General features: G+C 36.7%; 2 protein-coding genes across 2 annotated transcripts in view; one reads left to right on the top strand and one right to left on the bottom strand.

Moving 5' to 3' along the window:
- The window catches only part of LOC120626268, a 302,249-nt gene that overhangs the window by 188,832 nt on the left and 88,396 nt on the right, over window positions 1-25,021 (bottom strand). The gene's annotated exons all lie outside the window — the stretch shown is intronic.
- The window catches only part of LOC120626270 (2-oxoglutarate dehydrogenase, mitochondrial-like), a 33,462-nt gene continuing 15,192 nt past the window's right edge, over window positions 6,752-25,021 (top strand). Inside the window, exons 1-10 of the mRNA XM_039893710.1 lie at window positions 6,752-6,820; window positions 7,739-7,855; window positions 9,097-9,184; window positions 10,604-10,686; window positions 11,070-11,211; window positions 13,013-13,091; window positions 14,973-15,149; window positions 17,225-17,373; window positions 17,916-18,001; window positions 18,889-19,068. Of these exons, the coding sequence (XP_039749644.1) occupies window positions 6,758-6,820; window positions 7,739-7,855; window positions 9,097-9,184; window positions 10,604-10,686; window positions 11,070-11,211; window positions 13,013-13,091; window positions 14,973-15,149; window positions 17,225-17,373; window positions 17,916-18,001; window positions 18,889-19,068 (1,164 nt within the window). The 5' untranslated portion in view covers window positions 6,752-6,757. The remainder of the gene's footprint in view (window positions 6,821-7,738; window positions 7,856-9,096; window positions 9,185-10,603; window positions 10,687-11,069; window positions 11,212-13,012; window positions 13,092-14,972; window positions 15,150-17,224; window positions 17,374-17,915; window positions 18,002-18,888; window positions 19,069-25,021) is intronic.

Here is a 25,021-nt window from a genome sequence, read left to right as displayed (position 1 = left end):
TGAAGGTACAAAATTACATTCGGAATCATGTTATAAAAGCGTTTATATATTAGCTTTATTCAACTGAATGCCCGCGAAATCAATGTATATTTTCCCCGCTAAGCATATTATATGATAACAATTATTTAATATAGTGTGAACACAAAGGATTACCTACGGGGATGAACGCTTAATTACGCATTTTGGTCATCAGTCACGTACGGCACTGACAACAGGGCAGTATTTAGTCTCCTTAATTACACATCTACATATTATAGTAAGACTTCTATTCTAGTAAGTAATATAAAACACACTAGTTGGAGACGGGTAATATGCCAAGGTATTACAGTATTCATGATAATGAAAAGTTTTTTATTTTTTGCTTTTGTTATATTTTTTCTTGGATAAACACTTCTAGGAAAATAGCTGCAAGACTTTAAAAAAATACGCCGTGACAACCAACATCAGCAGATTTTACTAAAAAGGTCAAACGCCTATTTCCAATGTGCCTAACAGTTTCAATGTTTTTTTATCGCTATTAATTAATGTGACAATTCATATAAGACTAAATTTTTTTATTTTTGAATCAATTAATTTGGTTTGGGTAACTATTGTTTAACATTGCATGCCAAATTACTGGCAATACACAGTGTATGCCAATATGTAAAACCTTAAGGAGGAAAACGTTGACGTACTTTTTACCTTTAAGAAAACTTAGATAGGTATATTTACTCCTCAGTGTTTTAACGGTTTGAAAAATCTGTCAGTAATTTTAAGACTATATTCCGTGACGTTTGCCTTAATTTACTAATACCAGTATTGATGGTGGATGTTTGATCATGATGTGGGCCCATCGATCATGCTCAAGGAGATTAAACTAACATCCTCTGTCACCCTCGACAAGGTAAATGGGGGACTAAACAGTAGGTATTATACGAATTGCCTAGTTTATGGTTACCTTATGCCATATACCCCTTGAGATAGACATTTTCCCGCGGTTTATGGCCGTCTCAAGAAACAAAGCTACTTGGTAAAGCTAAAAATCTACAAAGTCTCTGTCAAATATTTTTTTATTTAAATAGGCACATAGATGGCACTTTTGATGCATACATTACATGTAAAATATGACACAATAAGTCAAAATAACAAATTTTTGCGTATAACTAGAAAAATAAAATACTTTTCCACAAACTTTTCTACTTAAAAAGCGTGTCGCGGAAGTAGTTTCCTGGACGAGCTGTGTTACAAAGAGCTCGTCTGGTTCTAAAACTACTATAAGTAGGCCTCAATCTAAGATTAATGTCAAGCTAGGATATTATTTTGGATCGTCGACCTCTTCAATTGTTAAGTCGTAAATCGTATATTCCGAATTTCTACGCACTGCCATCTCCCACTTGATGACGGGACGGCCTAGACTTTTTTTGCCAAGTTCATGCAGTTAATCATATAGTTAGCAAATAAGACAATTTTACAGAAACTGTCATTTATTAACCGACTTTAAAATGAAGAGCATTACTGGTAACTACTTTCTTGCGTGTTGCCACCTATGGTTCAGTAACATGTACGCTAACTATGGGCCTCATAAAAAGGCTCAGAGTCACTCAGCGAGCGATGGGGAGAGCTATGCTCGGAGTATCTCTACGTAATCATATCAGAAATGTGGAGATCGGTAGAAGATTAACAGTCACCCACATAGCTCAACGAGTCGCGTAGCTAAAGTGGTAATGGGTGGGCCATATAGTTTAAGCGGATTAAGCATGGACGTCGGGGTCCCAATGTGCTGGAATGGCATCCCCGCGCAGCGTTGGTCGACCCCCGACTAGTTGGACAGACGGTATTAAGCGCGTCGCAGGTAGCCGCTGGATCCAAGCGGCAAAAAACCAAGGAATTTGGAACTCCCTATAAAAGATACGATGTATATAGGATACAGCAGTGGACGTCTATCGGTTGATATGACTGGTACTTTCTAGTAATACGAAGTAAATGATCAATACATAGCAACTTTTAACATTTTACTTAAAAATGTTGTAGAAAATATTTATTTCTTGCTTTTTAGTTGTATTACAAAATACGTTCTTTTTTGTAATTTTTTTTTCTAACAATATAATCACGACCGCTTCGAAAGGCTGACTAGCCATTCGTATTCAACTTGAATACTTTGGACACATTTATCAAGATTAATGAATAAGCGCCTTCACTACCGTAGAGACATTTTCCTTCTGTACGTACTTGTACTGTCCTAGAGGCGTGCATATTGGGTACACACTAAGCAGTCAGATGTCAAAGTCAAAGTCAAAGTCAAATATTTCTTTATTCAAATAGGCACATAGATGGCACTGTTGATGCGTACATTACATGTAAAATGTGACATAGGAGTGAGTGGTGATGGCGATAAATAAATTCGTCAACTTAAAACTAAAGCTATGAGGGTTCCAAACGCGCCCTGGTCTAAGAAGAAGCCCACAACAAACTTAGCCGGTTGTTATTTTTTTTTCGTTATCACCATCTCACATTGTCATTTAAAAACTATTAAAGAAGCAACCTGGTTAGAGCAATTATTTACACCCAAGCATTTTTATCGTTGACATAGTCCTTAATACTATAATAGGACTGTTAAAATTAATGATGATAGTAGATAAATTAGTAAATAGTAGTAGATATATATATATATAGATATATATATATATACATATATATTAGCTCCGTACAACCATGTGCAAGAGTTGATTCGACTACTTTTTTTAGAATGAAAATGAAAGCAAACATAAGTCACCCTTGTCACAAAAATAGCTTCTAAACGGCGGCGCCTGGAATCCTCCCCAAGTTTTCCCCTCGTGGCGCCTCAAATCTTCACCCATATAAATTCATTTTGATATCTCATCCCTACACCGTATTACTTTCATTGTCTACGAATTGTTTGCTTGCTCAAGGTGGGTCACGGAAAGTCTGTTATTTTTTCCACCAAAGATATCTTAAGACAGAGGTGATTGTTCTATATGTGACATAGCATATATAGACTACTAGATGTGCCCTGCAGCGTACTGCTACATAGTCTACACCCAGTGGCGTGCATCTCATAGATGCAAATAAGCAGTGCATACCCTGACCTCAGGGCCTCTCAGACCATAAGGACGACCTAAAATTTAAAGATTTAAAAAAAATTAAACAATTAATAGAAAACTATAAAAGCGCCATCTAGTTAAAACCGGCCGCACTTCTATGTAAATCAATGGTCAAGTCCCGTGTCATGGTTTAGAACTAAAATAGACAAACTGCATAATATTTCGATTATATTTTGATTTTTAATTGTAAACAGTATCCCTAAATAAAAAGTAACGCTAGAAATATAATTTAAATCCCATAATATTAGCTGGGGTTTTCACGATTAAGTATCCATTGCCGGGTAAATCGTTTATTCGTCGCTCGAATTAATTCGCCGCGCCGCCGCAGTCTCCATAGAAGCACGGCAATTGAATGCATCTGTCGTTACTCGTGTGCACGTGCACACACGTAAGTTGTGGTGTGTAATGATATAATCGCGTGCGTGCTTACACAATATTTGGCTCTTTCTATGTGTGCCAGTTTTCCAGGTTTCCAGTATAGGGATTTTGCTTGTGTGCAAATCTTAAAAGCACTGCTTACGGAAATTAGAAATCCAAATGTATGCTTTGTTTTTTTATAAGGACATTTAATTTGCTTTGTTTGTTTATTGTTTTAAACGGCAATAATTCTTTTTTGTAATTAAAAAATTTATCAATGAATTTCATTACATTCAAGGTCTTTAGAAATTTATGAGTACCTAATTTGTTCAAAAAGTATATTAAAATAACCAAATTAAAAGTTGCCGAATTATGTTAAATAAATAATTAACGTTTACCAGGTGCCATTGGTAACTGATGAAGTAATATTATTTTTATTTATTGTTTTAATAACACCTTTTATTAGCATTTGTGTACTAAGAAAATATTACGGACATATTTTGACTATGATATTCTCATTATCGCTGGCGATCGCTAAGCGCCATTATTGTTTACCTTTTACCTTCTGTCATAACAACTTATATTCACTGAATTAGAATTAAATACTGTTTTTTTCGTTTGCTGTACGGTTGTTTGTATATAGTTACAATTATTATTGTTAACATTAACCTATGTGACAGTGTACTGTTTGTAAATGATCGTTAGGAATGTGCTTAGTGTAAGAAAGTTCTTATGTTCGGCGTGTGATCTGATGGCTCAGTGTGCTTGGAAAATGTAGGTAAGTTTAGAGCTAATTCTTAACTAACGTTTTATTGATATTATTCGTAAAGGAAGGAATGCACCTACAAGGAGCGGCACGTAAAAAGGGCTCTGACTGACTTACATAAACAGGCGAATAGCAGTGATCAGTTTTTTGTTTCATTATTTATTTATAATAATACCTATGTTTGTTTATTGTTTACACTAAAAAAACATTATTTAATGTAATTGCCGCTATGGCAGACAATTTTAAAAACTCACTGGTCGGTCGTATCAGAGCTTACTATACTGGACATAGGAGATGATGAGAAGATCTACATGGGTATCACAAAAAAAAGTTAGGTTAGGTACCTACTCACAAGTAAAATTATACAGTAACATCCAAATAGCATGTTCAGTACCTATTTTTTTTAATGCATACCCTGACCGAAAACCCTATGCACGCCACTGTCTACACCTATAGTCATTTACTATATTATTTACATTCAATGCTATTCCTTGAATTTGTATAAAAAGTTTCATGAAGATCGGTTCAGTAGTTTTCCCGTGAAAGCGTAACAAACAAACTTCCATTCACATTTATAATATTAGTAGGGATTTTTTTTATCAATAAAAAAAAAACAAAAAAATTATAAATGTTGTAAAGAAGACCTAGTGGTTTAAGATAACAAAGACATCAGGATGTATCTTTGAGTCTCCCAACAAGACTGATGTTTATTCATCCATCCAATCAAACTACTTTCCACCGACAAAATGTCATGAACATTCGTTGTGTAAAAACTCTAATTTAAATGATCTCTTAAAACGATTGATAAAGTTATCAGTCACTTTACAAAATTACTGTAACATAAATTAAATAACAATTATTAGCACATTTGTAAAAATCCTAATCAATTGATTAAATAATCTGGCACTGTACGTCAACTTATAATTTTAAAATGTTTCATTATAAACAAACTTTACAAAATTACTGTTACATTATAAACAACTTTTTCCCGCTTTCTTACGGTATTTTAACAAGTACCGTGGGAAACGTTTGTTTGGCTGGGATAAAAAGTATTTTTGATACTCTCTGTCCTTTTAACTAACTCTATGCCAAAAACCAAGTCCATTGGTTGCTAAGTTACTGTGCAAATGTAAGGACAAACAAACAAAGGAGATTTTCTTCATTTTATATCACCTGCATACCCTGTGCATACTCTCTATGCACGCCACTGCATAGTGGTAGCTGGTATTTCGGGTCAACATATAGGATACATAGGGATGAAAATTTTTATCAATTTTACTTCATAGCTCCGTTAAAAATGAACCGATTTTAATAATTCTTTTTTTATTCGACAACGTGTACTACCAAGCATGTGCTGTCTAATTTAAATCGAGATCTGATAAATATTGTCGGAGATAAAGGACATAACTCTTCACAGATAACAGCAAGTTGCACGGCATATAGGAAATATATTAAAACGATTTGGTGCAGACGAAGTTGCGCGGGTCAGCTAGTCTTAGAATATAGGTACCACCACCCCTCCTCTTCCCGCGGGTGTCGTACGAGGCGACTAAAGTAACAAACTCGTAACTCGGAAGCGAGTTATATTCCCTATCTTTCAAACGATATTTCGTAGCGAGATATCGTGGAATACCGCTGCCTCTTTTTGCGAGGAGGTGACGTCCGCAGGCAGCGGAGAGAGGAGACACACCTAAGGGCAATCAGTGACCTTCGGCCTCCATGAGTTGCTGCCTGCGGTGGGCTAATTAAAGAGGAAGATTGTCACCGAGCTAATGTGGTCAGAGTTTTTTGGCATCCAGCATTTTATTATTCCATTCTGCCTCTCAAAAACACTTTAATAGTGTTTGACGGCCGATTGGCGCAGTGGGCAGCGACCCTGCTTTTGTGAGTCCAAGGCCATGGGTTCGATTCCCACAACTGGACAATATTTGTGTGATGAACATGAATGTTTTTCAGTGTCTGGGTGTTTATCTACATATTATAAATATTTATGTATACTATTCATAAAAATTATTCATCTGTTATCTTAGTACCCATAACACAAGCTACGTTTACTTTGGGACTAGATGGCGATGTTTGTATTGTCGTAGTATATTTATTTATTTATTTATTTATTTATTCATGATGTCAGGTATTTGTTGACATGAAGCGTCTGACCAGAAGTCTAGATGAAGATGAAACTTAGTTTCACAGGTTCCCGCCTCCCTGTGTTCCCATAACCGCGAAAGATTATATACAGATACCATAACCATAATATACCATAACCAATCTGCTTATTTTATAGAAAGCTACTTTTGACTATTACCAAGCCGTTCCTTTTTCAAATAAAAAAAACATTCAAAAATCTTTGCTTGCACCTGACACACAACTTTATTTAATTCTGTCATTCCGTTAAATAATACAATTTAAGATTTAAAAAAGATTTTTTGTAGAATTGTATAATATTATGTAAAAGATTACATAATATAGTTTAATATATGTTTTTATCAACTTTTATTTATAGTTCTTTGGCAGACCACTTATAAAATTGCAAATGGCCTTAACAATAGCCTTTCAGATTTTTAAAACTTCGCCGTTACGGGGACCCAACTCATTGGTAAGTGTTTTTTACAAATAATTGATCAGTTCACAAAGAGCCTTGACTATAAAGCTTTAAGGCTTAAGGCTCTGTCAGACTGACAAAGTGCGACGACTTCAGCAGGAAGGGCTTAACCTGATATTATTTTCGTTATTTTGTACACAATTGATGTGTAAAGTGGATTTAAAAAAATATAATATACATTCGTTATTAATTTATTCGTTCTTATTTATTCAAACACAATTCTTTTCTCCTATTTTTGAATGCTCACTAAAAAGTAAATAAAAATGGTGTACCTACCTGCATCCTTTTACAAATGCGTATGTGTGTTTTACAGTTAGTTAGAATTATAGATAAATTAGATTAAACAGTAATAATATAGCTTTGATTAGATTAAACAGTGATAATAAGCGGTGGTAGGAGTCGACTTCACTTTCGGGGGGCCGAGTTCGAGTCCCAGCACGCACCTCTAACTTTTCTAAGTTATGTGCGTTTTAAGTAATTAAAATATCACTTGCTTTTTCTGTAAAGTAAAATATCGCGAGGAAACCTGCATGCCTGAGAGTTCCACATAATGTTCTCAAAGGTGTGTTGAGTCCCAGTCCCAGTCCCAGTAGTGGGCAGCAGTGGCGTGCACAGGATTTTTGCCCAGGGTATGCATAAAGAAGGAAGATGGCATTGGATTGAAAAATCCTTCCCCTTTATGACTTATACAAAAAGTTTAGGGTATGCAGTGCTTTTGTGCATGTATGAAGTGCACGCCACTGGTGGGCAGGGAATGGGTTGATATGATGATGATGATGATGATGATGATGATGATTCATCCTGATGAATATAGCTTTTTGTGACTGATCTCGTCCGGGTTAGATCTACCGCCATGATTGCTCCTGTCGCCAAGTTGCTACTCTTTAAGTTACTCTTTATTCTTTTTCAAAGTACATAAATCACCTATCGAAAAGGCTGCAGTCATCCAAAGCGGAGACATTTTTGAGCGGAACTAATGCTAATTATTTGGAGGCGCAATACTTAGACTGGAAAAACTCTAAAGGAGCAGTTAGTCAGGTACTTTCAATGTTTTATTTAAGTAGCAGTATAATATAGAAAGAAGCTGTGATAGCCCAGTTGTAAGGACTTCACTTCCGGGGGACCGAGTTCGAATCCCAGCACTCAGTAACTTTCCAAGTTATGTACGTTTTAAGTAATTAAAATATCACTTGCTTCAACGGTGAAGGAAAACATACATGTCTAAAAGTTCTCCATAATGTTCTCAAAGGTTGATTGGCGCAGTGGGCAGCGACCCTGCTTTCTGAGTCCAAGGCCGTGGGTTCGATTCCCACAACTGGAAAATGTTTGTGTGATGAACATGAATGTTTTACAGTGTCTGGGTGTTTATCTGTATATTATAAGTAATTCTGTGTATTATATTCATAGAAATATTCATCAGTTATCTTAGTACCCATAACACAAGCTACGCTTACTTTGGGACTAGATGGCGATGTGTGTATTGTCCTAGTATATTTATTTATTTAAAGGCGTGTGTAGTCTACCGATCGGCACTGGGACAGCGGGGTGGACTCCGGCTATAACTCTTCTCAATGCGGGAGAACATCCGTGCCCTGTAGTGGACTGGTAATGGGTTGTTATGATGATAAGATAGTACTATAATAGATTATTAACAAAAGTTAAGAAGTAGTGGTCGTCCACTGCTGAACCTAGGTCTTTTGTAGGGAGTTCCAAATATCACAATCTTATGCCGCTTGGCTCCCTGCGACTCGCTACCTCTACCAACGCTGCGTTTACGGGTCGCCATTCCCAGCACCTGGATACCCCAGAATTAGTACTCCGACCTATGTGCCCGCCCACTGCCTCTTTAGTTTCGCGACTTACACTTATAGTAATTTTAGTGACATTATTAAAATTATAAGTTACGGGTAGATATAATATTTTCATATGAAATTTAAGTTTAAGGAAAATATTGTCAAACCTAATTAATTGTAACGACTTCTCATTACTTTAACAAATACATTTTATTTTATTTTTCAATAGAAATCTTTGAACTCATTGTACTTGAAATGTAAACACAGCTGACGTCGTGGAATGTGAATACTATTGATTAACCCAAACACAGAAAAACATTTCTAAACATTTTTTTTTAAAAATATTATAACGTCTTTAATAATTCATCGATATAATAAACATTAAACACTATCCTGCAGATATAAATAAATCTTCCGAAAGTGAAAATTTCATTGAAACATTTTTTAATTTATTTATGCCATGAAGTCTATTTACAGTCATGGGATGGATTTTACGAAAGCGTTAGCGGTCCTACTCTCAAGATTGAAGAATTTGAGGATGAGTTTAGTCCTGGAACCAGCACTAGTAAGCTCAGAAAACTAATACGTCCTTTGAATATAAAACCATACTTCACATACCATGAGGTAGGTACACAGTACGACAGTAAAAAGTTAAAGTACGACGGCAAAATACAAGGCAAAATGGGCGTTACGAAACCGCACTTTATTTACCTTTACACGATCTTAAGCAATAATCCTTTTAAGGCAATGTACAATGCAAAATGGGTGTGGGAAGGGGAAGACAACCTCGCCGAAAAACCTGTGCTGCTTTATAAAAATCAGCCGCTATTGACAGGGGTGCTGTATTCAAAGTTCAGGTGGCCAGCAAATGATCATCTAGGGCAAAATACGAGGCAAAATGGGCGTTACGAAACCGCACTTTATTTGCCTTTACTCGATCTTCAGCATCCTTTTTGGTCAATATACAATGCAAAATGTACCTATGTGGGAATCGGAAAGACAATCTCGCCGAAAAACCTGCGCTGCTTTATAAAAATTTGCCGCTATTGACAGAATTGCTGCGTCCAAAGTTCAGGTGGCCAGAATGTTCGTCGTCGTTAAAGCTCACCAACCAACATTGGAGCTGCGTGTTGGGCATATCGTGTAGAAAACGATTAAGGGTATGACTATCATACTCCCTAACATGTTAGCCCGCTGCCATCTTAGACCGCGTCATCACTTACCACCAGATGAGATTTCAGGCAAGGGCTAACTTGTAGTGGATTTAAAAAAAACCGTGTCTCCTTATGAGAGACGAGGCCTGTGCTCAATAGTGGGACGTTACTAGGCTGCGGATGATGATAGATAATAAATAACATAAATAAAAATAGTTTATTTCGGTAAGAAACAAAGTGGTATCAACATATCGCTGAAGTTTTCTTTTAAGAGTAGTATTACTGGGTACCCCTGTGAAAGAAGACTCCGCTCTTCCATTCCAATTAAAATAAACTAAATAAATTATAATAAAAGGAAGATAGGGTAGGCAAAAAAACTAGATATACAATGATATACAAAAAGATACACATGTTATACAGAAACTCAGTTGTTTATATATATATATATATATTGTAATATATATGATAATATATTGCATCCTCTCATATTTTTTGGCTTTTCCATATAGGATTTAACAGTATTATAGAGTAACTCATAGGCCCTCTAAAACCAACGCCACAACAGTCTGTGGTTTCGTACCGAGGCAGGAACCTTATTTGTCTAAGTACTTTTTAGTTGTTCAGGACCCGTATCTGTCATTTGAGTCGCAACACATTTGAAAATGCGGTTTGTGACGTCAACTCGGCTCGAGGAGATGTTAAATCTGAATGTACAGAGTGCATCTTGTATGTACGTATTAGAAACGCCCAGCTATGTAACATAAAAGTTTTATATCTGCATACAAAAAAAGGTTCCAATTTCGAAAAGTAGTTTTTTTTTTGGATTGCAGAACCCAAAAAAAAAGAAGATAAAGAGACTACAGAAAGAATCAAGATGCACCTGGCCGTGATGAGTCTCATACGAAGCTATCAGGTAATCAAGTTTAATTACGAGTAAAAATGATTCAGATGTAGGTACTTTTTAACTTGGCAGTTATATATGCTACATCGTATTGAGAATGCATCTGTGATCGACGGCTTTGGCTGCAGCAAGTGGAAATGTATTTGTTGTCGCTTGTGGTTTAACCATTCATACAAAAAAAATACTCCTACACCATGTTACATATAGTATATATGTATTCTCATATATATATTCTCATAGACGGCAGCCTCAATGATAGTGTGACTCAAGTCGACAAGCCTAAAAGTATATTGTCTTTTTTCTTTTATCAATTGATATGGTTGGTATGCTTATAATTAATTAAAAACATAAGATCACGCCACCTTTGGATGGGTAATAAATAAATAAATTTATAGGTACGCGGACATCTCCTGGCAAAAACTGATCCACTGAATCTTACGATAGCTGCTAACTGGCTTCTTAACAAACAAGTCCCGCCGTTAGAATTGAAAGGAGTTGAATGTGGAATAGTCTCGCGTGAACTTGGCACTTCGCTAGGTATGTATTTACCATAGTCGATAAGAAACCAGTAAATAGTATCATGAGTTTTTATAGTAGATGAGAAAGTACGTACGAGTTCCTCTATATGTATCAGCTACTCCGCGCTTCTACCGAAAATTTTGAGGTATAAAAATCGGTAATACAACACAATGTGAGATAAGAAATCAAGGATGAACGCGAGACATTAATTAAATCTCTAGACCAATTTTATTCTGCCATAAAAAAGTTATTTTCCACCGCGATGTAGCTAAGCAGTAAGCAATATCAGAAATAGGCTATGAAACTATGTGACCGTTTCTACTAATAAGACGTTGTTTAGCGGATAAGCTACGGAGATGTTCTGAGTGAGGTAGCTGAGGACGATGCATGCCTGAAAAACGCGGGTTTACTACGTAATACATGACTTGACATGATGGGTTACTCTGCTCTGCACAATGCTCTGCTCTACACCACTCTTATCTGTGGCTCACACAGTTCCTATCCGTAGCTCCCATGCTTAGCACGTATTTTATTACGCCTACCTATTTATTTAAACTTTAGCTAAGCAAGAGTTTCAGACAATTTAACTGGTGTTTTTTACACATATCCACAGCTTAGCTATGTAGAAAAGCAGTCGTCACGAAATCTATAAAAGTTTTTATAGCGATTTCGAAATTCTTGAATTATTTACTTATATTTTTGACCATTAGTATTAAAGTCGATTCTCGAGGAAACCAGAGATTTCGAAGTGTGCAAACAATTATTAGGGAAACGGCCCCTAGTTAACCTAATATAACTTACTGTTGCTTATAACATAGATTGGGGATAGAGAGCTTATTACGCAGTCTGCTGTACATAGAAGAGGGCAGACGTTCGCAGTTTCTCTCTCGGGACGTTCAGCCTCTCTGCCCTACTTCCAAGTCAAATAGGCATAATATTCAGGACGTCTCATTTACGTGTAGAGTAGTAAGTTATTGCAACCGCGACGAGGTGAAAATGCGACATTGTACTTTAATAAATTGAACCTCGCGTTTGTATCACCGCGAACTTGCAAATACGTCGATCCAGACTGTGATATAAATTCAACTGTATGTCGCTCTAAACGCGATTTTCACGTGTAGCTCTTTACGCACGTTGGCGCTTTGTAATCCAAAAATCAGCTCTTTTTCGTCTTCAAATATAAAAGGAGTTACAGTTGCAGAAATAAAAAGAATTGACATTTTAAAAACAAAATGGGATTACCTGTGATAACTTTATCTAACACAATATTTACTATCTTTGATTTTTTTTTCGGGAATAAAGTTATTCTTTTTTCTATATTCACTACACGCTTTTTTAACTACATCTAATAGTAGTCTTAGTATCCATAGTTCTGTAGTACTGTAGGTACTAATACTACAAATAACACTGTCAATGTTCATGTCATTGTGTTGGTGGGTATTTTGATACGGTTGCATTTTCGATACACTTCAGTCTTGCATGAGACTCAAACGATGCAAAGATATCTCCAGGCGTCTTAGTCATTATCACGTGTAAAGTCTTCAAATCTGCAATAGGTCAGCGAGTTGGATTTCTGCCCTAAGCCCTTGTCATACTAAGAGGAGGGCCACCAAAAGATGACGACGACGAAGAAGAAGTTTCGTAATGTAAATTCGACTTTTAAACTTACCAGATCAAACAAGTCCAGTATTATGGTACTGCTTCACATACGACTGCAAATCAGACAAAAGTTCCACCCATGCTCGTCACCAATCAACGTGGGTCTTGTCATTTCGTCCAAATAGTAGTGTTTACGATTTTAGTATCCTATCTGTTGTAGCTGAGGCTCAAATGGATGAAGTGTTCGAACTACCTGCAAGGACTTACATTGGTGGTAAAGAGACAGCACTACCCCTAAGGTAAATTTCATATTTGCTCCCTTTTCGGTTATCGTTTCGAACTCTTTCTTCCCTTTTAGTGATCTCTCATGAGTATAACAGTTTGTATAAATTTCCTATCATGTATGGTAACTTGGCTCCGCTCTTGTTCCGTCTCTTTGGTCTTGTAGAAAGCAGGTTCAACTAACATGTAACTGGTGACATACAACATGTAACTGGTAACATATTCGATTCCCGGCTCAACTCTAAAATGTTTAGTGTTTTTCTGTACGAAAAGAATAACAGTACCAACCCGGTGTTAGGCGTTAAATTGTAGTTCAACCCCGTGCCTCAGCTCAGACTGTGTCGGATCCGAGCCGAGCTTCGGCCGCAGCACGGTCGACTAATATTAAATATATTTTTTATGGTCACTCACACGATACCGAGCGTGTAGGTAAAGCCTAAAATAATAAGTAATAGTAGTTGACAATGCCACGGCCGACGCTGGGCTCGAACCCGACACGGTCTAGCGGGAGTCCTCCTTCAAGCCGGTGGACCAAGTTATGATCACTAACTTGTGATTTAACTTCGCCAATCCGCATTGAAGTAGCGTGTTGGGTCTATGCTGTACAACCCTCTCTCCTATAAAGAAGAGGGCTGTACCCAGCAGTGGGACGTTGAAAGGCTAGAAGTGGAACGCGCTTGTTTTTTTCCATCTTGATGGGACAATGGTCTTCTAGTTTCTTTTCGCACTTGTAATAAATGCTGAGAACCTAAATTATTCGAAACAAACTTCTGATATGAGCCGTACATAGCTATCTAGCTCAACTGAAACTTTGAACAATTTTGCATAGTTTAGCATGTTTGAAACGTTTCCACTAACTTGTGAAGGTTAGGCATAAACAAAAGCATATATGAGCTAAGCTAATATAGCAATAAGCATAAGTTTATTATGGTTTTTTTTTACAAATTACTTGGGAATCCTGTGTTTGCAACTAACATAAATCAACTTGCATTTTGGCATAGCGTTAGTTGAAAGGACGGAGAGTAACATATGCTACTTGTTGTACCAAGAAAACAACCGTTTTCCACGGGATTTGCAATAAAGCGCAATAAACGCGAGCGAATAACGCGGCCAACAGTTCTAGTATTATAAAAGCTAATGTGCTTGTTTGTTTGTCTTTACTTTGCGCCCGGCGCCCTATCTTAACAACCAATCGACAAATTTTTGGCATAGCGTTAGTTCAAAGGACGGAGAGTAACATATGCTACTTGTTGTACCAAGAAAACAACCGATTCCCACGGGATTTGTAATAAAGTGCAATCAACGCGAGCGAAGAACGCGGCCAACAGTTCTAGTATTATAAAAGCAAATGTGCTTGTTTGTTTGTCTTTACTTTGCGCCCGGCGCCCTATCTTAACAACCAATCGACAAATTTTTGGCATAGCGTTAGTTGAAACGACGAAGAGTAACATACATTTTATACACAGGTAAACAACCGGTTCCCACGGAATTTGTAATAAACACCGCAATAAACTTCTAGTACTAGTAGGTACTAGTAGAGATTGAAGCGGTGATGGCGCATTGGGTAGGAGCTCGACTTCACTTTCGGAGGGCCGAGTTCGAATCCCAGAACGCACCTCTAGCTTTTCTAAGTTATGCGTTTAAAGTAATTACAACGTCAATTGCTTCAACGGTGGAGGAAAACATCGTGAGGAAACCTGCATGCCTGAGAGTTCTGCATAATGTTCTCAAAGGTGTGTGGAGTCCACCAATCCGCACTGGACCAGCGTGGTGGACTACGGCCTTAACCCCTTCTCATTGTGGGAAGCGACCCGTGCTTTGTAGCGGGTATCTAATGTGATGATGATAATGACTAGTATAGATTAAAGCAAATATACAGTAAGAATACTCACTTTCAGAGAGATAGTGAGTCGGTTGGAATTATCCTACTGCGGTTCAATAGGCGTGGAGTACATGCACTTGTACGATTTGGACGCCATCCAGTTTATACGGGAGCGAATGGAGCCGCCGGGCGTGTTCGACAAGACACCAGAGGAGAAGCGTACTATTATGCGTCGTCTCACCAAAGCCGTATTGTTAGTTATAATTTTTTAAGTATCTTATCAGGCCCACCGACCCGCGTTGGAGCGGCGTGGTGGGTCTATGCTCTTAAACCGTCCCTTCTAGAGAGACGGGGTTTGTGCCCAGCAGTGGCCCGTTAACAGAATGCGGTTTATGGTCATTGGCCTGTTTATATATCTAAGAGCTGGTTTATCAATCGGCACTTAGTCCGCCTGAGGAGTTAACTCGAAAGATTTCTATACAAAAACCGTTGAAAACATAAAAATTTTCCGTAGTTTATTATTTGGCGGTTGACAATAAGCCCTTAATTTTATTTGATTAGTATTGTATCACTGCTTCTTTGGATCAGTGATCAATATTTTCGGCGCTCGAATAGTTTTGCACACACTGCTTTGAAAACTAAGTATGTGAAAACAGCTAGTAATGTTACTATCTGTTTTGACATACTTAGTTTACTCAGCCAACATTAGAGCAGTGTTTTGGGTCCGAACATATAATCTCCCCTCCTCTCCCTCTTCTCTTCTCTCTCTCCCTATCTCTCCCTCTCCGGCCGTGAGAAAGTACCGCCATTAATAGGCAGAAGAAGATGATTCACCGTAGCATAAGTGACATAAAACATATAAACATAAATATATAAGTATACAAAGTAAAAGTTAGAAGAAACAAAGTAAATAAAATCTAAATCCTCAAGGCAAAAGTTGATTTGTGAGCAATGTAATAAATCAAGAAGTTCAAATAGCTATTAATATTTCAAGCGATGAAAAAAGCTTCCGGGGGAAAGTAGGCGCTCGTCGACCCTCGGTCTAATTCGTTTCTTAAAACATGCTCGCCGCTTTAATATTCGTATTTATCGAAGAGAATACGATTGTAATGAATTTTTTACTAGAAATTGGACAAAATTCTTTCAATTTCGAGGTTTTTAATGGCTTTCGAGCACTTGGCTGGCATACTGCCACACAATGTTCAGGTTACATTGGATTAATGATTAAAAAATGCTTTGGAAATGAAGCGAATATAAAGTTTTAAGCATGTGTATAGCACATGCATCCGCTTTAGGAGAGGTGCATTTTGTACGCTAATTGCACAAAGCAACATCTTTACACTCACCGATAGATTTGTCTCAATAATATATTTATAGGTGGCTATTCCTGAGTCAAATATATATAAGTTATGTTTTGTTCGTCTCGGCCGATAATCAGTTTTTTTTTACCATAAAAATCAAGCTTATTTTGAAGATGTCTAAACAATTATTCTTAACAATTATTCATTGTAAGGTCAACATCACCCGAGGATGCTCCGGTTGAAACGTGCGTAGAGGGTACATTGCCGAAGATATGCTTGGTGTGGAGTTGGGATTGAAGAAATTATAAATTACACCATACAGATTCTCCTGCTTTTCGCGGAGTAAAGTAAATTAAGCTTGATTTTCGTGGTATAACATGGATTTCCGCAAAGTAACGCCTGCTTCCATCCAACAGTTTTATTTTTAAATTTAAATTGAAGTATGCAAGGAGCCGGTTAAATGAAGTAAATTTGTGATTATCGCCGCCCATTATCATCTTCAGCACCAGTGAAGTAACAATGCGTTTATAGCTTCTAAGGCAATTGTTAATCCACCCCTTGAAGAACTCCAAATCATACATGCTAAGTAGGTAGATAATATCTCCCTCAGGACGATCCGATGTTGAAGTTAAACTTTCGTAGTGAGTCCTTCTTATTCCGCCTTCATCCTTCGTTATAATATCAGGTCGGCGGGGCAAATCTTGTCAAACTTGAAGAGAGACGTGTTGTTTTTCTGTAAGCTGATGAAGCTAAAGTACACTTGATTTTTCTTTAGGTATATATAAAAGTAATAGGTGTCTGACTTAATGGCTGATCTATCAAAGCACAGCTCAAACCGCACACGGACAGGCTCAAAAGTGTCATACAGATAACCGCAGGTGACCGCAAAAAATTCTTCACTATCGACGATGTAAAATAGAGGTTCAAACCTCAAATTGGAATGAATTTTCAACTTACCAAATAAAATCGAACTGAAAATGAGCGAAGTGGGCGAAAGCTATTCTAATATTAAATAAATTATCAACAGTCTGGAAAAATACTTCGCTACGAAGTGGCCGGCGGAGAAACGGTTTGGATTAGAAGGTGGGGAGAGCATGATTGCGATGTTAGAAGAAATTGTCGACACGAGCACGAAGTTGGGCGTTGAGTCAATCGTCATGGCAATGCAACATCGAGGTATTCAGCATAAATAAATGTTCCATTTTTAATATTACAGCAATTTCCATTAGGCAGCATTGTCCACTACAAGTGAGCCCTTGGCTGCAATCTCGTTAAGAAAAGGAGAAAGTCTGTGAAAAGGTATGGCAAGTATATTAAACCTGGTGTGTTTTTGGTAGAGTGGTAACTGCGGAAGCGTCCTACCAGAGCAGAGAAAATTCTGGAATTACAAATTCCCACATTTAAGATACAGCGCTCACCAATGCGCTAGAGAGATCGATAAACTTAACACCAGATGAGACTGAAGCTAAGCACTAGGCTAATCAAACTATGCATCACCGTTTGGTAATACAAAAACTAGATCGAATAGTTATGGAAGAAATAGTAAAATACTTCAAGTCACTCGTACCAGCGACGTTTACACCAAAAGACCACATTTTTTCATTACTTGACCACAATGGTAAACGTTGTATTCAGAGGTATTTAACGAGCCTATTTGAGTATTAAACTTCTGGTTTTCGTTCGTATATTACTCGGTTTTTATTTTTATATTATTTTAGGACGACTGAATATGCTAGTCAATGTGTGTCGCAAGCAGCTGACCGATATTTTTGCTCAATTCAAACCGATGGAGCCTAAAGAGCCGGTAAAGATTTTATTTTCTATAGCACTGTTGATTTTTTTATTTCATACGACTTTGGTATCTTAAAAAAATTCACCGGGCATAGGTTGCAAAGCAGGCAAGCTATATATATACCAAATTTTATCAAGATCGGTTTAGCAGTGAAGTCATGAACGAAGTCATGTTTTCGGTGCTTTTCCGGAATAAAAAGTTTCCTATGTCCACGATCGTGGACTAGCAATACAAATGCCAAATTACTGCAAGATTGTGCCGAACATAGGTAACAAACAAACAGTGTAATTCCTTCCACCGTCTGACAAGTGTCCGATAGCCTACTCCGATAACGTAAGTTTTTTCACTTTCTTGCTTTATGTCAAGCGACAAAGACAAAATATTATGTGGTTAAGATGTCATACACAAATTAGAAGATGCTAACATTGGTCCTAAGGATAGTATTCAATTATAAGGCTATAACAATTGCTGGTTTAAACAGGATGGTTTTACCATATTAACTACGCTGGGCAGACTTGGTGGATCGCAGTAGATGGTAAAAGTTGCGCAGAGGACGCTGCTGTCGGTTCAACGTTATATTCCCTTATTTGCTCGAAGAGGAGGGGTGGTGACAACTGTATTCTGATCTGCCGCCATTGTACGTCAAAGAATGGATATAGTATATTAAGGACCGGTTGTCACTCTTTGACAAGTGACGGATGATAGAGCCTTGCTTTATCAAGCGACAAGGACAAAATTTGTAGATAAACTATCCGACCCTAATCAGAAGGTGGTACCACCTTCTGATTAGGCTTCTCTCTACTGTGGTGGTATGTGGTGTGGTGGACTCAGAGGGTGGTCAGCGTGCCCTAAGAAACCTCAATTGTTTGATGCCCTTGCATAATTTTATTGTTGTTTAGGGTTCGGGCGACATCAAATACCATCTCGGCACTTTTATACATCGGTTCATACGGCGCACAAATAAATACATTAAAGTGTCGATGAGCTGCAATCCGTCACATTTGGAGGTAGTCTCCCCAGTAGTCATCGGGAAGGCGAGAGCTGAGCAGCATTGGAAGGGTGACAGTAATGGAGACAAGGTAATAATAATAATAATTGTCTTTATTGTGTCTCATTTACAACGGATTTTTATAATCTAAGGAACGGTAACAACTGTGTTAGTTAGAAACTGTGTTACAGCTAATAACGCCCACCTCCGGGTTTGCCTAAATACAAAAAGACTAAAACAAAGAAAAATTAAAGGTAACTGATAAAAACACCCCTTTATTGGTACATGCGAAAGTGTGTTTGTGTGCCCTTCCTTTACGCCCTAATAAAGCAACCAATCGAATTGATTCTTCGCATAAAAATTGTTGAAAGGACGGAGAGTAAGAAAGCATTTTTTACTCACCGTCATTTTTTTTTTTATATTTTGTATTTTATTTGTGTATATTTTGTTTATGTATTCGTATTTAGTTATTTGAATGTAGGTTTATAATAATTTTACACCACCTATTTGTTCTCGCTCTTGTTGTCCTAATCCTAAGGTTGCCTGGCAGAAACGCTTTTAAGCCATAAGGCCGCCTTTTGTATTCTACTCCAGTTTATGTGTTTCTCTCCATTCGTCTTTTATTTTCCTAACTATGTAGTGATGGACAAATAAAGAGTTTAAATAAATAAAAATAAATAGTTTTAGTTCTGGAAAAACATCGAACACTCAAGGTTGGTTTAGAGGACTATTCGTATTTTTACATAAAATAATGTACTTCCTTCCATGCTGCGGTGAATAAGTCACGTTACGTTATATTTTTATTGCAATTAGGTATGCAGCGAAACATTTAATATATCACTTGCTTCAACGGGGAAGAAAAACATCGTGAGATGCCTGAGAGTTTTCCATTATGATCTCAAAAGGGGTGTGGAGTCCACAAATCCGCATTGGGCCAGCGTGGCGGAATACGGCTTAAACCCTTCTCATTGTGTGAGAAGACCCGTGGCTTGTACTGAGCCGGCAATAGGCTGATATGATGAAGTATACAGACTTATTCACATCAGGTTACCCGCGGGCAGCATCTAGTAGAATTTATAGATACCTATACTTATAGCTTTATTCCGGGACTCCTTGATAACCCTAAGAAATTCGATATATCACCATCTTCAATTTACTCCGACAGTCAAATTAAATTACAACTAATAACGGTACTTACTAGATTGATTGGAATTAATTTACATTAACAGTTTAATTCTCATTTGGCAGCCTTCCCAGCTAACATATATGAGCATGTAATTAAAGCAAATATTTACTAACGGAGTGTTTTCAAATAAATAAAAGAAACTGTTTCAACATAATTACAAAAAAAATTGGAACGAACAACTTTTTTGACAAAATTTACAGTTTTGTTATAAGTTTTACATACTCTGGATGTTTTTAAGTTTCCCCATTTCTTAAGTAATCATAATAATCATTAACATGGAAGCCATGGGGAGAAAAGTGCCTCTAAGGGCGGCCACAAATGCGCTGGAAGGACGACGTGAAGAAGGTAGCCGGTTCGAGTGGGAACCACACAGTCAATGTCGCAAGAAATGGAATATGTTGAAGAAGGCCTACACCAATATGGTCGAAAAATGCTGAAGAAGAAGAATAATAACTTACAGCTTATTTCAAGCCTACTACGGCTAGTAATAATGGACTGGTGGCCCAAGGCTTGAACCCTTCCGGGGAGAAAGAACTACGCCGGCCAAGTTCAGATGTGTGAACTTCACTGGCCTTTAAAGACGACCTTCCTGGCGCATCGGTGAGCGCTGTAAATTTAAGTAGGAGGTTCCGGGTTTGATTCCCGGCAGGAGCAATTTAGGAAATTTTAGCTGTTCAAAGATCTCTGTACTTTATTTTGTTATTTTAATTTATTTTGTGTGTTTTTAGTGCCCAAATCCAATTTAATCGCCTAATTTATATAATAAATAGTAGTATATATTAATAGTTTAAGTGTTAAAAGTGCGTAAGAAAAGTTTTCGTCGATGTAAACAAAGTGACAGTTAGGTTAGTAAAACTTGAATTTTAAACTTCTGTTTTGGTGTTTTTAAAGAGTGCTAGTAGCTGTTTTGGCTTTGAAACAACTATTTAGCGCATAAAAAACACATACGTGTATATGCAATTGCCCGTTATCCAAGTGTAACGCTGCAATTGTTATAACAATACACTGCAATACCGAAACCTACCTGTCATTTCGCATTCTTTGGGTGATTACTCCTTGTTTCATTAATTAATTAATTACAAAATGATGACCCGCAGAGCCTTAGCGCGCCAGGAGCAATCCAAATTACAATTGGCCCTGAAAGAATTAAAGGCAAGCAAGGAGCTATGCACCCAATTGAATAATGAAAGAGACGAAAACGAAAAGGAATTATTAGAAGTCCTTGGGAATAATAATAGACTAAAATTAGAACTATCGGATTTGCACATAAAGTATGTAGACATTGTAGAAGAGCGGGATAGACTTCAGTTATTAGTAAATAGGTTTGATGAGTGCCGTGCTGAGTATGAGGAGGCTCTGAGCCAGATTACTACCCTGCAGCGGGAGCTAAGTGATGCCCACCACCAGATCACCGAACTGGAAGATGCAGCCCATAACACAACAGCAATACACACTCAAAGCCTATATGAAGAATTAGTTGATAGGGCCCCGCAGTTGGTTACTGCTGCTGCTGACATGTCTACTGCTAATACCAACTTCTCTAATTTATTGAAAGTCAAATCAGATACAGTAGTCAATCCCTGCAGCAGTAGGAAACTAAAAAAGTATATCAAAGTTAACCGATATATTAAAAAAACACAGAAACTGTTAAAAGTACATAAAAATTCTGTTAAATCTCTGAAACCAAAGAAAGAACGTTTAGAATTATTGAATGAAATTAAAATGTATAGTTCACAGTTAGAAAGTAATAGATTAAGTTATGAATCTGACACACAAATCCTAGAAGCACAAATAGCCAGATTACAGACTTCTTTACGTACACTGGCAGTAAAGTTTGATATGTATCAAAGGCAAATGATATCTGAGTACACACAGACTTCAGATGAATGGCATAAGACAGAACAACCCAGTGGTAAATTAACTTCACTATCTACCCATAGTTTTGATAGTATAGGCAGTCATCCCCAGTTTGTGTCATCAGTGTCATCACCCTCTAATGTGAGAAAGGTGTGTGTCAGGTTAAGTAACTCAATATCACAAAACATAAATATTAATAATAATTCCTTTATTGAAGCAAATGCTCATAGTAGCAGTTCAATAAAAACAATTATGTACAGCGATGAAATTGGATGTAACATGGGCTTATATCTTAACTCTCAGTTGAATGGACACACAGTTTTGAACTACTGTTTACCCAACTCAAATTTAAAAGCTATTGTAGCTGCAATTTGTAGAAATAGGAATATGTTTGACTGTAAAACTAATTTAATTATCATAATGGGAAATAGAGGGAATGTTAACAAACCTGAGCTGATTAAACTTATTGATTCTTTAAATACATTAAATGTAAATAGTATTGTATTATACACATTTCCTTATTTTCATAACTTGCCACACCAAGAAAATACTATTAGGTATAATTTAAATATGACTTTGTACAATTTATGTACATATAATAAGAAATTTCATGTTATAGACTTTAGCAAATGTGCTAATCCTACTTATAATTTGTACCGAGATAGATATTACCTATCACACTATTTTAAACAACAGATAGCTGTTTCGCTATCGTATTTTTTTACCATAACAGCCAAGAACTTGGCTAAACCAGCTGCTTTTATTGAGCAGTGTAATAGTTTTGACATGAAAACCTTGGAAATTATTCCAAGTCATTTTAGTTTAAACTAGTTAAGGAGACAACAGAGGCTTTCTCTTGCTTAGAAAAGCAGACAACTGAGTCTCCCTCAGGCATATATGAAAAAAATTATAGTAAGGGGTCGCACAATGTACTATTAAACCAAAAATATAATAAAAAATCTAATTCTAATTATATCAACTTGGTTCACCAAAATATTCAATGTATTAGAGGAAAAGACTTAGAGATTGAATTATTTTTAAATGATTTTAACATTAGCATTTTATGTATAACTGAGCACTGGTTGAAAACCCATGAATATTTGTTTAATTTTGGTAACCACCATGTTGGTAGTTCGTTCACCAGGGTTACAGCGATTCATGGAGGCTCTTTAATTTTATTAAATAAAAATTTAAAATTTAAAAACAGAAACGATATTGTTAGCCTTTCTGTTGAACGGACAATAGAGCTAGCCTCGGTTGAACTAGAGCAATTTATAATTGTTACTGTTTATAGGCCACCCTTGTCAAACTTTGAACTTTTTGAAAAGGTAATGGATGAAGTGTTATTTAAAATATCAAAGTGTAATAAAAAGTTAATAATATGCGGAGATTTTAATGTAAACATTTTAGAAAATAACTCTTTAAGTATAAAGTTATTGAATTTATTTAAAACTTACAATCTATCAAATATGTTCATGGAGCCCACAAGAATAACTGCTACTAGCGCCACCTGTTTGGATAACATCTTTACAAATATAATTCCTATAAGCAAAAATATTATTAGTAAATTAGACTCTGATCATTGTGGTCAAATTATTCAATTTGAAAATGTGAAGAAAAATGTTTCTAAACGTAAAATAACATTTGTTCCTGTAACATCCAACCGCATAGAGAAAATGAGATATAGCCTAGTAAATGACCTCCCATTCCTACCCTCAGGGGCGACTCCAAATGCAATGTACAGCTCCTTTTTCAATACCTTTAATAGACTATTTCATTCTATATTTACTAGTAAGTCGGTTGTGATTACTGATACATTAAATTTTAGTGAGTGGGCGACAGTTGAACTTCATAAAAATAGGCAAAAGCTGTACGAATTGTATGCTGAACGTCAATTTAACACTGGTGATAAGTTTGGGGATTATGTTAAATTGTTTTCCAAGAATTTTAAACGCGCTTGCCACTTAGAAAAGACGCGATACATCAAAAATAAAATTAAAAATAGCAGCAATGCAATCAAAACTACTTGGAACATAATTAATGAGGAGACGGGAAGAGTAACACCACGAAATATTAACTTTAAACTTAATGTAGATAATAAAGCCTTAACAACAGATTTCGAGGTGGCTACTGCTTTTGAAACCTTCTTTACCAACATTCCCGTCTCCACAACAGAATCATTAAACTCTTCACCAGATATGGCTCTCTCTCTATTAAAGGAAAATGTGCCTGAGTGTAACCATTCTTTTAAATTCACGCATGTTAGTGGCTCTGACGTTATTAAAGCCTTTAAATTATTAATTAATAAAAAAACAAATGATCTGTGGGGCATTTCCGTAAACGTTGTCAAATCATTAATTGATATTGTTGCACCCGACTTAGCCTTAATATTTAATAATTGTATAGATTGTGGTGTGTTTCCTGACTTAATGAAACTTAGTAAAATAGTTCCATTGTTTAAATCGGGTAGTACTTCTGACCCCACTAACTTTAGACCAGTATCCGTACTACCCACTTTCAGTAAAATCTTTGAAAAACTCATTTTAAATCAATTACTTTACCATTTTCATAAGTATAATTTACTTCATATTAAGCAATTTGGTTTCACACGGGGTCGCTCAACAATCGACGCAGGTGTTGAGCTAATACAAAACATATTTGAAGCCTGGGAGGAGTCACGTGATGCACTTGGTGTGTTCTGTGACTTATCTAAGGCGTTTGATTGTGTTCAACACGAAACGTTAGTTAGGAAACTACACCACTATGGAATTCAGGGTGTAGCTCTAGACTTAATGAGTAACTATCTACGCGATAGAATTCAGAAAGTCGACGTGAATGGAAAACGGTCTAATGGATCAGTTATGAAAATAGGTGTCCCACAGGGGTCTATATTAGGACCATTTCTGTTCCTTATTTACATTAATGACCTTCCTTACCTTGCCAAGGATAAACACGGGATAGTTCTGTTTGCCGATGATACATCACTGACTTTTAAAATAAA

The sequence above is a fragment of the Pararge aegeria genome, chromosome 9, assembly GCF_905163445.1.
Source record: "Pararge aegeria chromosome 9, ilParAegt1.1, whole genome shotgun sequence".
Lineage (NCBI taxonomy): Eukaryota > Metazoa > Arthropoda > Insecta > Lepidoptera > Nymphalidae > Pararge > Pararge aegeria.
The sequence above is the reverse complement of the archived record's forward strand: the minus strand, read 5'-3'. Positions and strand labels throughout refer to the sequence as shown.